A 14,407-nucleotide genomic window follows, 5' to 3' on the forward strand; every position below is an offset into this window, starting at 1 on the left:
CTCTATTTACTTCCTTTCCCCATTTTCTTCCTCCTAAATACCATAAAAATTCAGTAGTACACAAAATAGACAGGTATTGTTTATTCTTTAGCAGTGTATTTTATTATTTTTTCAGGAGGAAAAAAAATCAGAAGACTGACCAAAAGTGTTATGCAGCTTGAAATTGGGCCCTTTATTTTAAAGCGTGTTCATATTACTGATGCCAAAAAAGCCTCAAATAACCTCCTCAGGGTGGGGAGGTTTCCTGACTTGACACATGAAGAAAACCAAGGTCTAGACCAGGCTAAGTAACTGGCTTCCAGTCACCTCTGTGCTGATGGTGGAGCTCGGACAGAGATCGAGATTTCTTACTTGTCGGAAAATGCCTTTTCCTGTAGTAACTACAGCAGACAGGGATCTCTGATCTTCTGAGGGGATATGTTGTCCCTCCTGTCCCCATAAGCAATGCTGTGACACTTCCAGTATTTCAGTATCCAAACTACAGTCCCATGGCCTTGACCCTGGACATGGTCCTGATTGTTGTGGCTTAGACACCAAGAACACTTGCCCTTAAACTGACTTTTTAAACTTATCTCCACAGCCAGATAGAAGACTCCCCAGCCAGAGAGATGGACAGATAGGTAAGGAGAACAAGCACATGTGACTTTATGACACCACTCAGGAGGCAGGGACACTCACAGGGTCTCCCCAGACTTATTCCTGGGGAAAGCAGCAGGTCCTTCCCACCTGGGACACTGGGAATAATTTGGCTCAGGAGGGATGGAGAAGAAAACCCTTGTTTATGGACCAGAGTCCTCCCTGCAGAGAGGCAGCACACTGGACATGCTACCGGGTTCCAGAAGAGCGTGCCGGCTGGTCTGTTACCTTGGTAATCTGAGTCGTGGTGGTGCTGCTGGTGGTCTCCGATGTGATGGTCTGAGCTGTCAGCAAGACTCCAGGGTCCAAGTCCCCATTGCTGTCCTCAGTCTGCAGAAGGGAGGGAGACAAGCGTCACTGCACCTTGCAGGAAGCTTTGCGGGCAAACGTTGCCGGGTGCAGTTTTGCTCTTCAGCTGTACATTCTAAATTAGAAACCCGATTCCTTTACAGTGACTTCTCTCTCTCTCCCTTTTTAAAAAATTTTTTCTTCCCTTTCCTTTTCTTTTTCTTCTATTTTTTTCTTTTTTTTTTAGAGAGAGGAAAAAGGAGGGAGAACAAGAGGGAGAGAAACATCAATGCATTAATTCATTTCATTTTGTACCCGCCGACTGTGGAACAAACCCACAACCTAGGGATGTGCCCTGGCCCGGGAATTGACCCCGTGACCCTTTGGTCTTCAAGATGATGACCAACCGAGACACTTTGGACAGGGCTACAGTGATCTCTTAATAAATAAATTTAAATAAATAAATAAAACCAGCCCTGGCCAGGTGGCTCATTTGGTGAGCCAAGGAATCTCAAGCTATCCTCTTTGAAGATGGAGACGGAAGACTGGAAACAAATGAAGTAGGAAGTGTCCCTTTAAAGCAGAGTGGAAGGAAATGTACATAATATCTCAATGGCATTTCTGACAACAACACTATTATTGAAATGGATCCTCCTTATTATAGGAGGGATTGAAAAGTTTTCAAAATGCCGAGCTATACAATTAACCTAATTCGAGACCGAGGACTGGGGTACTTCTTGTTCCTCTGGAGCGCATTACATACGACCAAAACGAACACACTATGGTCAGGCTGAGAAATGACGTCAGCAAAAGAAAGAGAGATGGCCGGCCCGGGCCACACTCAACGCGATGAGCAGGGGTCGGCAGTCATTTGGGCCGCGTGACTCGCTGCTGCGAACCCCAAACCCAGGTGGACACAGATGAGACTGAAGGGGCAGAGGCTACTCATAGCCACATGCGCCGCACCTGACAATGACCTAAAGTTCCTGGCACTGGTATTGCACACTGTTCCAGAGGGGCATTTAGAGAATTGCAATTATTTTCATAAAGCATCCTGAAGCAAAAAAGGTGAGAGGTGTCAGGTTATTACTTTTTCTGGCCCCTTTACACAGTCATTTGTATAATAAGCAGAGGCTTCCCATCTTTTTATGAGAAGGCCCACATTTTATTAAGGTGAAACTTTTGACATGGGCAGGCAGTGCTCAGGTGGAGGAAGGAGAAGAGAGTTAGGAAGGAGGAAGGTCGCTGGCTGCGTCTGTCCAGGTGGGAATCCAGACAAAACGGAGAGTGGGAGCGCAGCCGTGTCACCTAAGTCTACACACGTGGCACCGCCGCACAACGGGCTCATTCACCAACACTGTCTTCAGCCCTGACCCACTCACCTACCTTAGATCCAGACTTAACTAAGATGTACTGCACTCCTACTATGTGTCAAGCACATAATGCAAGTGTTATCTCAATCGCACATCTCGGTATCTGAAGTAGGTCCTGTTATTACTGTACTCACTGTGTACAGTTAAGAAAACTGACGTCCAGAGAGATTAAGTGACTGGTCATGGACCTATAGTTAATAAGCTTTTGAACTAGGACTTCAGGGAGGAAACTTTGTGAGGTTTCAAATTTTGAAGTTTGAAGACTGAGGTTTGAATCTTGGCTCAAATAACTGGGCAAGTTATTCTGACTCCTCTCAGGCTCAGTCTTCCCATTCGTACTAGGTCCGACTGAAGTGTGTGCTCCGCCTGTCTCGGAGACCGAAAAAGATCTCAGAACTGAAAGTGGTTTACAAATTGTTATAAGAATATAAATTTGCATGCCAGGAGGGCTGAGCCTTTTTAAAGAGTCCCTCCTCCACTAAACCTGTGCCTCAATGTTTCCTACCTGATCCCCAGCCCCTTGCTCCTCCCCTTCTGTCCCCGAGGAGGGTGGCGGATGACACCTCAGGCTTCTTTTCTGTGACCGTCTCACCAGTGTTTCCTCAAAAGGGTACTGTGGCTTTGATGGCTGCTTACAAAGTTAAACATCCACTTATCCTGCGACCCAGAAATTCTACTCTTCGGTGTTTACTCAAGATAAGTGAAAACCTGTCCACAGAAAGACTTGCACATAAATGTTTAGAGCAGCTTTAGTCATATTTGCCCCAAACTGGAATCAGCTCAAATGTCCATCAACAAATAAAAGGATGAATTGTGGTATATTCACACAATGCCATACTATTTGACAATAAAAAGCAGTGAACCGGATTCATGTAACATGGATGAACCTGAAAAACACATTCAGACACGAGAGTGTACTGCAGTACACTCTATTTACATCAAGTCCAAGAACGGGCAAAACTATGATGACGGAAATCAGAGCAGCTGCCTAGAAGGGTGGGGATCGGCTGGGAAACGCTACACAGAAAGGAGTGATGCACATGTTCTGCACCCCAATGTATCTTGGTCACACAGGCATATACATTTGCCCAACCCGATCAAACTGAACACTTAAAGCCTGTGCAGCTCACTGGACGTAAACCGGACCTCATGCGCACATATCCGCACATTTCCACAAACAAAAAAGCCCTGTGCTGGCTCCCTATCTCCTCTCGCCCTGTCTCCCTAAGAGTGGGATTGTGGAAAAATAACAAGGTTCCCGGGCTTAGTTGTCTGGCCAGATAACAAAAACAGAAGTAAAAATACTTATAATGAGAAACAGTCTTCCCGACTTCCACCAAGATGGAGGCATAGGTGAAAGCACTGCACCTTCTTACACAACCAAATTTAAAAACAACGGAGTTTTAGCAACAAAAACACAGCCAAACCACAGAAAATTGAACTATATGTAAGTCTGACAACAACGAACCCTTTAGCCAAACCAGTAAGAGAGGCAGAGCCAGCAACAGGGCGGGGTTGGGCAGGAAAGATCCACTGGACCAACCGGGGCACACAACCCAGGCACACGGGCAGCCGTGGGCGGATCCCAGGTGTGGAGAAGCGGGAGGACCCACCTGAGGGCGCAAGGCGGTGAACTCACTGAGGGCTGACCATGGTCACACATTTGCAGATAAACTGGTGAAGGAGCGAGTGGTGAGACACACCATACAGGCCCCAGTGGCGGAAAGTGGCAGAGAAGACCGCCATTGTCCCTCTTTGACCCTGCCCCCACATATGGCATCACAAACCAGCGACCTGGGTGGCCTCTCTCTGACCTGCCCCCACATATAGCATCACAAACCAGCGACCTCGGTGGCCCCGCCCTGGTGAACACCTCCTCATACGTAACAGGCACGAACAGATCAAAACATGGCTCAAGAACAACTCAGAGCCCCAAAGCTGATAAATCTAAGCGATGAAGAAATAGCCAAACTTTCAGATGCACAGTTCAAAACACTGGTGATCAGGATGCTCACAGAACTGGTTGATTTTAGTCACAAATTAGAGGAACATATGAAGGCTAAACTAATTGAAATGAATGGAAATGTACAGGAAACCAATAGCAATGAAAAGGAAACTGGGACTCAAATCAAAGGAGTGGACCAGAAAGGAAAAAAATGACCAAACAGAAAAGGATGAAGAAACAAGAATTCAAAAAAATGAGGAGAGGCTTAGGAACCTCCAGGACATCTTTAAATGTTCCAACATCCGAATTATAGGGGTACCAGAAGGGGAAGAGGAACAGCCACGAGTGGAAAACTTATTTGAACAAATAATAAAGGAGAAATTCCCCAATCTGGCAAAGGAAATAGACTTCCAGGAAATCCAGGAAGCTCAGAGAGTCCCAAAGAACTTGGACCCAAGAAAGAACACACCAAGGCACATCATCATTACATTAGCCAAGATTAAAATGAAGGAGAGAATCCTAGAAGCAGCAAGCGACAAGGGGATAGTCACCTAAAACGGAGTCCCCATCAGACTGTCAGCAGATTTCTCAAAAGAGACCTACAGACAAGAAGGGGCTGGAAAGAAATATTCCAAGTCATGAAATCCAAAGACCTACAACCAAGATTGATCTATCCAGCAAAGTTTTCATTTAGAATAGAAGGACAGATAAAGTGCTTCTCAGATAAAATCAAATTCAAGGAGTTCATCATCACCAAGCCCTTATATGAAATGTTAAAGGGACTTGCCTAATAAAAAGAAGATAAAAAAGATTAACAGTGAAAGGACAGCAAACTCACAGTTATTAAGAACCACACCTAAAACAAAAGCAAACTAAGAGGACAGCTAGATCAGGAGCAGAACCATAGAAATGAAGATCACATGGAGAGTTAGCAACAGGGGAGTGGGAGAAGGAGAAGGGGGGAAAAGGTACAGAAAATAAGTAGCATAGACAGTAGGTAGAAAATAGATAGGAGGGAGGGCAAGAATAGTATGGGAAATATAGAATCTAAAGAACTTGAGACACGTGGTCATAAACTAAAGGGGGGGAATAGTGGGGGAGAGGGTGTGCAGGTGGAGGGGAATGAAGGGGAAAATAGAACTGTAATGGCATAATCAATAAAATATATTAAAATAAATAAATAAAAATAAAAATACTTATAATAAAATAAATAATAACAATGGCAAAGAATTATCTGGCACTTATCATGCACCAGGCATTTTTTTTCTACAGGTTATTTCCATTTTATACTGTGCTTTTTCACTTACCAATTTATCATGTAGATGATTCTCATTGGATGCTTTTCAAAATAGCTGCTCAGAATTACCTTAATGGGATGGACCCTAATTCATTTAACCTGTGCCCCACTGACGGCCAGGTAGGTTGTTTCCATAGCAGTGACATATTAAAGGGCTCCCTCCCACAAGCAACTAAGTATTTCCTACCCCCTCTGGCTAACTGTGCCCACGATCTCGAAGCGATTTCCTCTGCCCTCCTTTTTCAGTCCCCTTCACTGCCAGGTCCTGTTCACTCACTTCTGTCCCTCTTGCTGCCACAGCCCCCTCTTACTTCCTCAGGCTACACGTCAGTTCTCTGCAAGGATCGCCCAGACCTGCTCCTGTCTGCAGGCGTCCCCCGCTTTCAGGTATTCAGGACACAACTTTAGGAATCATCTTCCAAAATCACGGCTTTAATGAGGCCACTTTCTCACCACTATGAAAAAACGTGTCCTGATAAACAGCTGCTCATCATTTACCAAACGCAAGCTCCACACCCAGGAGAGAGAGAAAAGGGAAGCATTCTAACATTAACTAAGCACTTTACAGACATCCTTTCACTGGATCCTCCCCAAACCTTGCGATGGTAGGTAGTATTATCCCCATTCTACAGCTGAGGAGCCAGAGGCTTAGAGAGACTGATGATTTGCTTCAAGTGATCCAGCTGGTCATTCTGAATCAGCAAGGCCTTTTGGCCAAAATATCTGCTCCTCAGAGAGGATTTTCCAGACAATTCCAGCCCCAAAGTAGCAATCTCATGTAGTCCCAGGTCGTCTAACTCTTTATTTTAGCTTACTTTCTTTACAGCACTTGCCACTGTCCCAAACTTACAGTTATTTATGTGTTTTATGGCCTGTCTCTCCTGACTGAACGTAAGTTCCAGAGGGCAGGGCCTGTGTTTACCGTGGACATTGCTTTGGCCTAATAAAGAAACGCTCAAGAAATGCTCACTGCAGGAAGGATTAACAGTTCAGTTTATAGAGGGAAAAGTTTTTCTTACTGTTGGCTTCTGTGAATTAAAACAGGAAAGAAAAACAACATAAGCAACCCTAGCTCATTTAAATTGCCAATAAGGAAGAGAAATGTTATTAAAAGTAGGAAGCAAACAAAAATTTTAAATACAAAGAATCTTATGTGATATTAAATTTAATTGTACTGAATTGATCATAATTATTATAGCAGTTATTTATGCTTTCAGGCTTGATGTTCAAGTTAATTCCATGCACTACTATGTCTTATATAATCTTTTTAAAAAAGATTTGATTTCTTTATTTTTAGAGAGAGGGGAAAGGAGGGAGAAAGAAAGGGAGAAAAGTATCAATTGGTTGCCTCTCGCATGTGCCCCAGCTGGGGACCAGGCCCGCAACCCAGGCATGTGCCCTGGCCAGGAATCAAACCAGCAATCTTTTCCTTTGTGGGATGAATATGCCCAACCAACTGGGCATCCCATGCTGGCCAGGGCAATGTCTTATGTAATCTTCATAACAAAATCATAAGGCAGCTAACATCATGTGGCTGGAGGTGGGGAGGCAGGGCATCAAGGCTCAGAGATGTTCAGTTACTTGCTTAACTTAACAAATGGAGAGGCCAGTACCTGCACTCTGGTTTGTTTGACCCAAAGCTCATATTCTTCACCATTACACTGGACTGCCCTCCCTCAGTGAATTGGGTGGATATAAACAGTCAGATCCGAGGCAGTTTTGATGTTAATAAATTACTGGTCCCCAGCCCCCAGGCCACCAGTACCAGTCAAAGGCATATTAGGAACCAGGGCTCACAGCAGGAGAGGGAAGCTTACCTCCTGCTGTCTCCTCCCCTCCCCCCAGTCCATACAGGTGCCAAAAAGGTGGGGGACCACTTCTTTGGAGCATTCTTAGATCAGTGAAACCCTCCTAAAAAAATGGCCCAGAAAAGCCTAGCATTATTTGGAGCAAATAATTAGGCGCCCTGTGGGAAAAGGTTATTTACTGTGTTTATTCTGTCTTTGGTTCTGAAACATTAAACGGTGTCCTACCTGAGCAGCCTCATAGGTGATGGTCTTGGTCTCAGTGTGGACAATGGGGACGTCTTTGGTCGGGATCTCACTCTTCACAACATCGGCAGCATCTGAGAGGGTGACGGTCTGGGTCTTCACCAGGGGAGGCTGCGGAGCAGTAAAGCAACGGTCACCAGGGCCTTCCGAAGGCTCTGGAGGGTTCATCTTCTGACATTGACCTGATCAAAGTGACAGCTCTAACCAAGCAGAGGGCTAGTTCCACCTCTGCCCAAGATTTGGACACTACTCCAAGGTAGCTCTGACAAGGTGTCAAATCCTGAGAGCTATTAAAGAACAGCATTACGGTAATCACTTCCATATGCTTAATGGAAGGCTAGAGGATCAGACGATTATGATCGGTGATAAAAAGCACTTCAGACTGACCTTCAGAATTTGAATATAAAACCATTTGCCAAATAGCTGTCTTTTTTGTTTGTCCTTCCGACTGTGCCATTAAGAAAATCAGCTGTAGCTCCTCTGCTTAGTTCAAATGGTACATGAAACAGCAGTGGCATTGAAATGCATTACCCTGAATTCATTAACTTCTTTCAAATCAATGTCAGACATTCACTTTGGAGGGATTGAGAAGAAACAGTATTTGGGAAACTGGGAAAAAAAAAAATCAGTTCTACCACCACCTGGTGATTAATCTCAGAATTTCAGAAGAATGAATATTAGTAGAATATCAAAGGCTACTTATCCAACAGTTCACCTTCCCCAAGACTATAAACCACCCTAAAACTAGCAATTGATTGTGATAAAGTTAAGTGGCCGTCCACCTCAGCATAGATTAGTGCCTGCAATCACGGAAGCCCCTGTGGGTGGGGTCAGTGGGAGTGGTGAGCTGTACTGCGTGGCTGAAATACATAAATAATTTGGGGGGGCCTGAAATCTCATAATAAAATCAGTCACCCCTTCTAATTAAGTGTATTTTAGTTTTTCGAGCACAGTCTCAGGACACTGTAGGCCCCTCATCATATAAGTCAGAAATTCACCTCTTCTCATTGCCCATCTTGACCAAGGAAGAAAAACACACACCAGCTTCATCACGGTGAACAGCTGGAGTTTACCCCCAAGAGTCCTGTTAAGTCATGGGGGGAAAGCATTTTGCAGCCATGGAGGTGATTCCTCTGGCTAAATTTCTTTAGAGTGATCAAGGGCTTCCATTTTATTCTGTGGTTCTGAAAACAGCAGAGAGGCCACTGCCCGCACCACCACCACCACCTCCTCCACCGAACAGATTCGGGCCCTCTCCCGACGGAGTCATCCAACCTGCGCCGCTGAATCAGTTACTACCTGGAAACTTCGAATGAGGGTGGGGAACTGGTTACCCACACGGGAGTCAAGAAATGGCCCGTCCTGCTTTCCCAGCGGCTCTCCTGGTGTGGCACGCTCTTCACTACTCTCTGCCTTTGTCTCACCGAGTTGCAGCTGAGAGGAAGCTGGCGACACTGGGACCTGTGAGGCACCGGCCTGATCCTCCTCTCCTACACATTCCCCACTCGGGGCTCTTGGCATTTCCTTAATATCAAGATAGCCAGCTTCCCCCTGCTCCTTCTCTTCTGCCTCCTTGCTGCTTATGGAGAGGGGGCCAAAGTCAAAGCTTTGTGGCCACTCCGGTGGGGCGGTCCTCTGGCTCTGACTAGGAATTACTGAGTGCTCGGGGCCCGCCCATTCAGAGTCAGGGGTGGCAGATGGCCCCTGTGTCACGGGAGCCGCCTCCTCTGTGCGAATGCCATTTACATTCTACAAATAAATGAACACATACAAAAGCAAGAATATTAGGAATAAGTGGGAAATATAGTGAACTCTGAGAATCAACAATGACTTTTAAGAGGCCTTAATAATATTAATGCACATAGAAACCAATAAGCTTAGCTCCTAAAGTAGTCAAAAGAAGAATTAAGTCAGCAGCTTAAGTAAATTCCAACTTCATTTTGGTCATGTTTCTGGAACTCTGTTAATCTGAGAAGTAATTTTGATGTCTTTTGCCCACTGTCAAGAACTTTGTATTACTATGGTCTTTCCTTTATGACACATTCTTCTTACATAAAGCAGTTACCGGTACTTTGCCATTCCTAAATACCCAAGTCATTACTATACACAGGGTACAACCCAGTTTACGTGAGTCAATCAAAACATCCTCAGGGAGCCTGATCAGGTTGAAAACATGTCACGTCTCCAAGACATATGTATCATCATCCTAGCACCTAATACTATAATCTAGACTTTGGTTGGTGGGGACATAGAAGTCAAGTTCATCCAGCACACACTTAATCCAATCACTGCCATGAAATTAAATGTAATATCAAAACTAGTGAAACATTTATTTGTAAACAGAATAAAAATGGCCCAGCAGCTGAGGTCATTTATTCACAGATGAATGACTACCATCTCCAACCCCTAAGGGAAATGAACCCTGGCAACACAGAGTTCCCTCTTTGGGTAAATGCCTCACATCACAGGAAAAACAGATCTAAAATAGTACTTCCAAGAGAATGAGGATGAGAAGAACATGTCACAGTAGATAGACCTATTCCTAAACTTTAAAGAAAGGTGCTGGAGGTAGAAGAAGGAAAGGAATTCACATTAGCAGGAAAAGAACAAGCCATCTGAAAAATGAACAATCTAACAGAAGTCAAACGTAATGAAAAGTTACAAATGCAAGTGCTCACCAGAAAGCTGTAAAAGTGCCACTTGGGCCTGAAATCTTGGTGAGGTCAAATTGCACACTGCACACCACACAGGGACTTAATGACAGACAGGGACTCTTTTCAAACGGTCTTTCAGGCTCCTGAAGTAAATGGCATACGCCTGGACCAGCTTACACATTGTGGTACTCAAACCACGTTGTATGGATTGTATTTTAGACAATCACTGCTGCTCCTTTCCTTGTAAACCAGCCCACTTGTGATGAATAAAAAAAACTTCTCTATTAAGGCAAGAAAAGATGCAGCATCCTCACGAACTCAGGCTGACTTTTCTTCTGAACCATCTTGAAATTGTCGGCAGCATCACAGTCAGGCAGGTCTCTCAGTGACGGGTTATAAATATTACTTAGGACATAAAAATGGAATTGAGAAATGACGATAGAAACTGTCTCTGCAGATGTATCAGAGACACAAAAATATTCTTGCTAAGGGTATATGAATTTCCTCACACTTAAAATGAGAATACTACTTGGTTTGACTCACAGGGTTCTGAAGATCAAACGCAATAGTCTATAAGAAAGCACTGTGTAAATTCAAAGTACCATACAAATTCACTTAAGTCAGTCAACATTATCTGAGCACCGCTGATGTGCTACAGTCTGGGGACACTAGAACGAACTTCTGTACTTTCTAGGGCACTTATCTCACCATTTCTTTTGGGTTAGACAAGCTGATGTAGAAATATCCAAAAATAGATGAACTGATAGTAAACACATAGTCTTCCTTAAATTGCTATATGCTGGCTCTGTGAATAGCATACCCAAACCTATTCACATACAGAGGAACTTCATCAGAGGTGGGTGATTAATAACCAGGAAAATACCTAAGGTAATCAATCAAGTAAGAGACAGTTTTGTACCAGTATACTCAAGTGATAAGTGTAGTCTGTCATCAAGAAGCCATTGGTGTCAAGATAGAGGTGTAGGTAGATGTGCTTTGCTTCCTCACACAACCAAAAGAAGGACAACAAATTTAAAAACAAAAAACAACCAGAACTGCCAGAAAATTGAACTGTATGGAAGTCTGACACCAAGGAGTTAAAGAAAAAACATTCATCTGGACTGGTAGGAGGGGTGGAGACAGGCGTCCAGGTACAGAAGATGCCCGGCAAGGTGGTAGACCAGGAGGTCCCACATTCGTGTGAGGATAAGCCAGGAGGAACAACTGGGGAGAAAGACCACACAACCCAGGGTTCCAGCACAGGACACTAAAGCCTCAAAACCTCTGGCTGAAAAAACCTGTGGGGATTGCAGCAGTGAGAGAAACTCCCAGCTTCACAGGTGTGTTCATTGGAGAGACCCACATGGTCCTAGAATGCACACAAACCCACCCACTGACCCAGGAATCAGCATCAGAAGGGCCCAATTTGTTTGTGGGTATCGGGGGAAGAGACTGAAAGCCAGCAGAGAGCTGAGCAAGTGGCACTGTTCCCTCTCAGACCCCTCCCCCACATACAGGCCACAATGCAGCAACATGGATTGCCCCACCCTGGCAAATATCCAAGGCTCTGCCGCTTACAATGTAACAGGTGTGCTGAGACAAAGAAATATGGCCCAAATGAAAGAACAGATCGAAACTCCATAAAAAAACTAAGCAACGAGGAGATAGCCAACCTATCAGATGTGGAGTTCAAAACACTGGTAATCAGGATGCTCACAGAATTGGTTGAGTACGGTTGCAAAATAGAGGAAAAAGAAAAGGCATTGCAAAGTGCAATAAAGCAAAATACAGGGAACCAACAGTGAAGGGAAGAAAACTGGGACTCCAGTCAATGATTTGGAACAGAAGGAAGAAATAAACATTCAACCAGAACAGAATGAAGAAACAAGAATTCAAAAAAATAAGGAGAGGCTTAGGAATCTCTAGGGCAATTTCAAATAATGCAACATCTGAGTTACAGGGGCGCCAGAAGGAGAAAAGGAACAGGAAGAAATTGAAAACTTATTTGAAAAAATGAAGGAAAACTTCCCTAATCTGGTGAAGGAAATACACTTCCAGGAAGTCCAGGAATGTCAGAGAGTCCCAAAGAAATTGGACCCAAGGAGGAACACACCAAAGCACATCATTACCCAAGATTAAAGATAAAGAGAAAATCTTAAAAGCAGCAAGAGAAAAAGAGACAGTTAGTTACAAAAGACTTCCCGCAAGACTATATGCTGATTTCTCAAGAGAAACCTTACAGGCAAGAAGGGGCTAGAAAGAAGTATTCAAAGTCATGAAAGGCAAGGACCTACATCCAAGGACCTACATCCTTTGCTACTCTATTCAGCAAAGCTTTCATTCAGAGTGGGAGGCAGATAAAGGGCTTCCCAGATAAGGTCTTCATCATCACCAAGCCTTTACTATATGAAATCTTAAAGGGACTTATAAGAAAAAGAAGAAAATCAAAACTATGAACAGTAAAATGACAACAAACACAATTATCAACAACTGAACCTAAAAAACAAAAACAAACTAAGCAAACAATCAGAACAGAAACACAATCATAGAAATAGAGATCATATGGAGGGTTATCAGCAGGGAAGGAAAACAGAGAGAATGGGGGGAAAAGTATAGGGAATAAAAAGCATAATTGGTAGGTACAAAATAGACAGGGGGAGGTTAAGAATAGTATAGGAAATGGAGAAGCCAAAGAACTTATATGTATGACCCATGGACATGAACTAATGAGGGGGAATGCTGGTGGGAATGGGGTGCAGGCTGGAGGGGGAGAGAAGAAAAAAATGGGACAATTGTAACAGCATAATCAATAGAGTATACTTAAAAATAAAATAATGTTTATTAGCATAAAAAATAACAATAAAATTAAGATAAACATTGTTCAGGCCAGCACCACGTGGCCCAAAGTTGCCTACTGCTGAGTAAAATTAGATAGATCAATCATTGTTTTCAAAGCATGTACAGAAGAGACCAAGGGTAAAGGCTGTAGCCACAGTAATATCAATTCAACAAATATTTACTGATCACCTAATATGTTAGTCCTTGGAAAAAAAGAAAATGGATAACAGTTGGGCTAAATTACCACTTGCAGCAAGCACTCTCACATATGGTCAAACCAACCTCTCCAGTTGGCTCTGTTGCCCAGATCCCTTGGACAACACAGCCAACTGCTTGCTGGACACCCTCCCAGGCATATGGAATGCAATGTGCCCCGAACTAAACTCATCTCTGCTGCTGTCTGGACCTGTCACCCCAACCTCCTCCACCGTTTCTGTTGTGTTGGTACATGGCACCATCATTCACCCAGTGTTCCATGCCAGAATCCTGAGAATATCAATGCCTTCCTCACACTCACCCACCACCTCCCATAGATATATCATCAAGTCATTTCTATTCCACGTTGATGTCTCCCTTACGCGTCTGCTTATTTCTACTGCACACTTGCTATCTTCATTCTGGCTCTTACACCGCCTCACCAAGCTTACGACTCATGCACTCAGTTTTTCTTCTTTCCTTCTTTCTCATCTCAAACCTTTCTTGAATGCATCCTCTATCCTACTGCTAAAGTGTTTGTTTCTAAAATGAAACATTGAAAATCCCAATTTGCAGCTTAAAACCCTCCAGTGGTTCTTCATTTCCTTCTGATTCAAGTCCAGTCCCTTTAGTAAGACATAGAAAATACTTTAAAATATGACTCAGCCCTGGCTGGTGTAGCTCAGTGGATTGAGCGCAAGCTGTGAACCAAAGGGTAGCAAGTTAGATTCCAGTCAGGGCACATGCCTGGGTTGTGGGCCAAGTCTCTGGTGGGGGCCATGTGAAAGGCAACCACACACTGATGTTTCTCTCCCTTCTCTTTTCTCTAAAAATAAATAATAAAATCTTTTAAAAAATAGGACTTTCACCTCTGCTCTGTCTGGTGTGGCTCTGGATTGAGCACTGGCCTGTGAACTGAAAGGTCGCTGCCGGTTCGATTCCAGGTCAGGGCACATGCCTGGGTTGCAGGCAAGGTCCCCAGTTGGGGCTTTGTGACTGATCGATGTCTGTCTCACACTGATGTTTCCTTCCCTCTCTCCCTCCCCTCACGTCTCTCCAAACATAAAAAAAATACAAATCTTAAAAAAACATGATTTCTACCTCTCTCTCCAGCTTCACCCTGCTACACT

At 43.9% G+C, this 14,407-nt stretch overlaps 1 protein-coding gene across 15 annotated transcripts in view; it reads right to left on the reverse strand.

The window, feature by feature from the left end:
* The window catches only part of EPB41 (erythrocyte membrane protein band 4.1), a 171,506-nt gene that overhangs the window by 6,956 nt on the left and 150,143 nt on the right, over window positions 1–14,407 (reverse strand). For 9 of the 15 annotated variants that reach the window (XM_037149213.2, XM_053660414.1, XM_037149207.2 and 6 more), the window contains 3 exons: window positions 8,890–9,339; window positions 7,573–7,701; window positions 865–966 (listed from right to left, as the gene is read on the reverse strand). In XM_037149213.2, the coding sequence (XP_037005108.2) occupies window positions 865–966; window positions 7,573–7,701; window positions 8,890–9,339 (681 nt within the window). The remainder of the gene's footprint in view (window positions 1–864; window positions 967–7,572; window positions 7,702–8,889; window positions 9,340–14,407) is intronic. The other 6 variants (XM_037149217.2, XM_037149216.2, XM_037149215.2 and 3 more) reach the window with 3 other exon arrangements.

The sequence above is a fragment of the Artibeus jamaicensis genome, unplaced genomic scaffold (assembly GCF_021234435.1).
Source record: "Artibeus jamaicensis isolate MK-2021 breed Jamaican fruit bat unplaced genomic scaffold, CSHL_Jam_final scaffold_847, whole genome shotgun sequence".
In the NCBI taxonomy this organism is placed as follows: domain Eukaryota; kingdom Metazoa; phylum Chordata; class Mammalia; order Chiroptera; family Phyllostomidae; genus Artibeus; species Artibeus jamaicensis.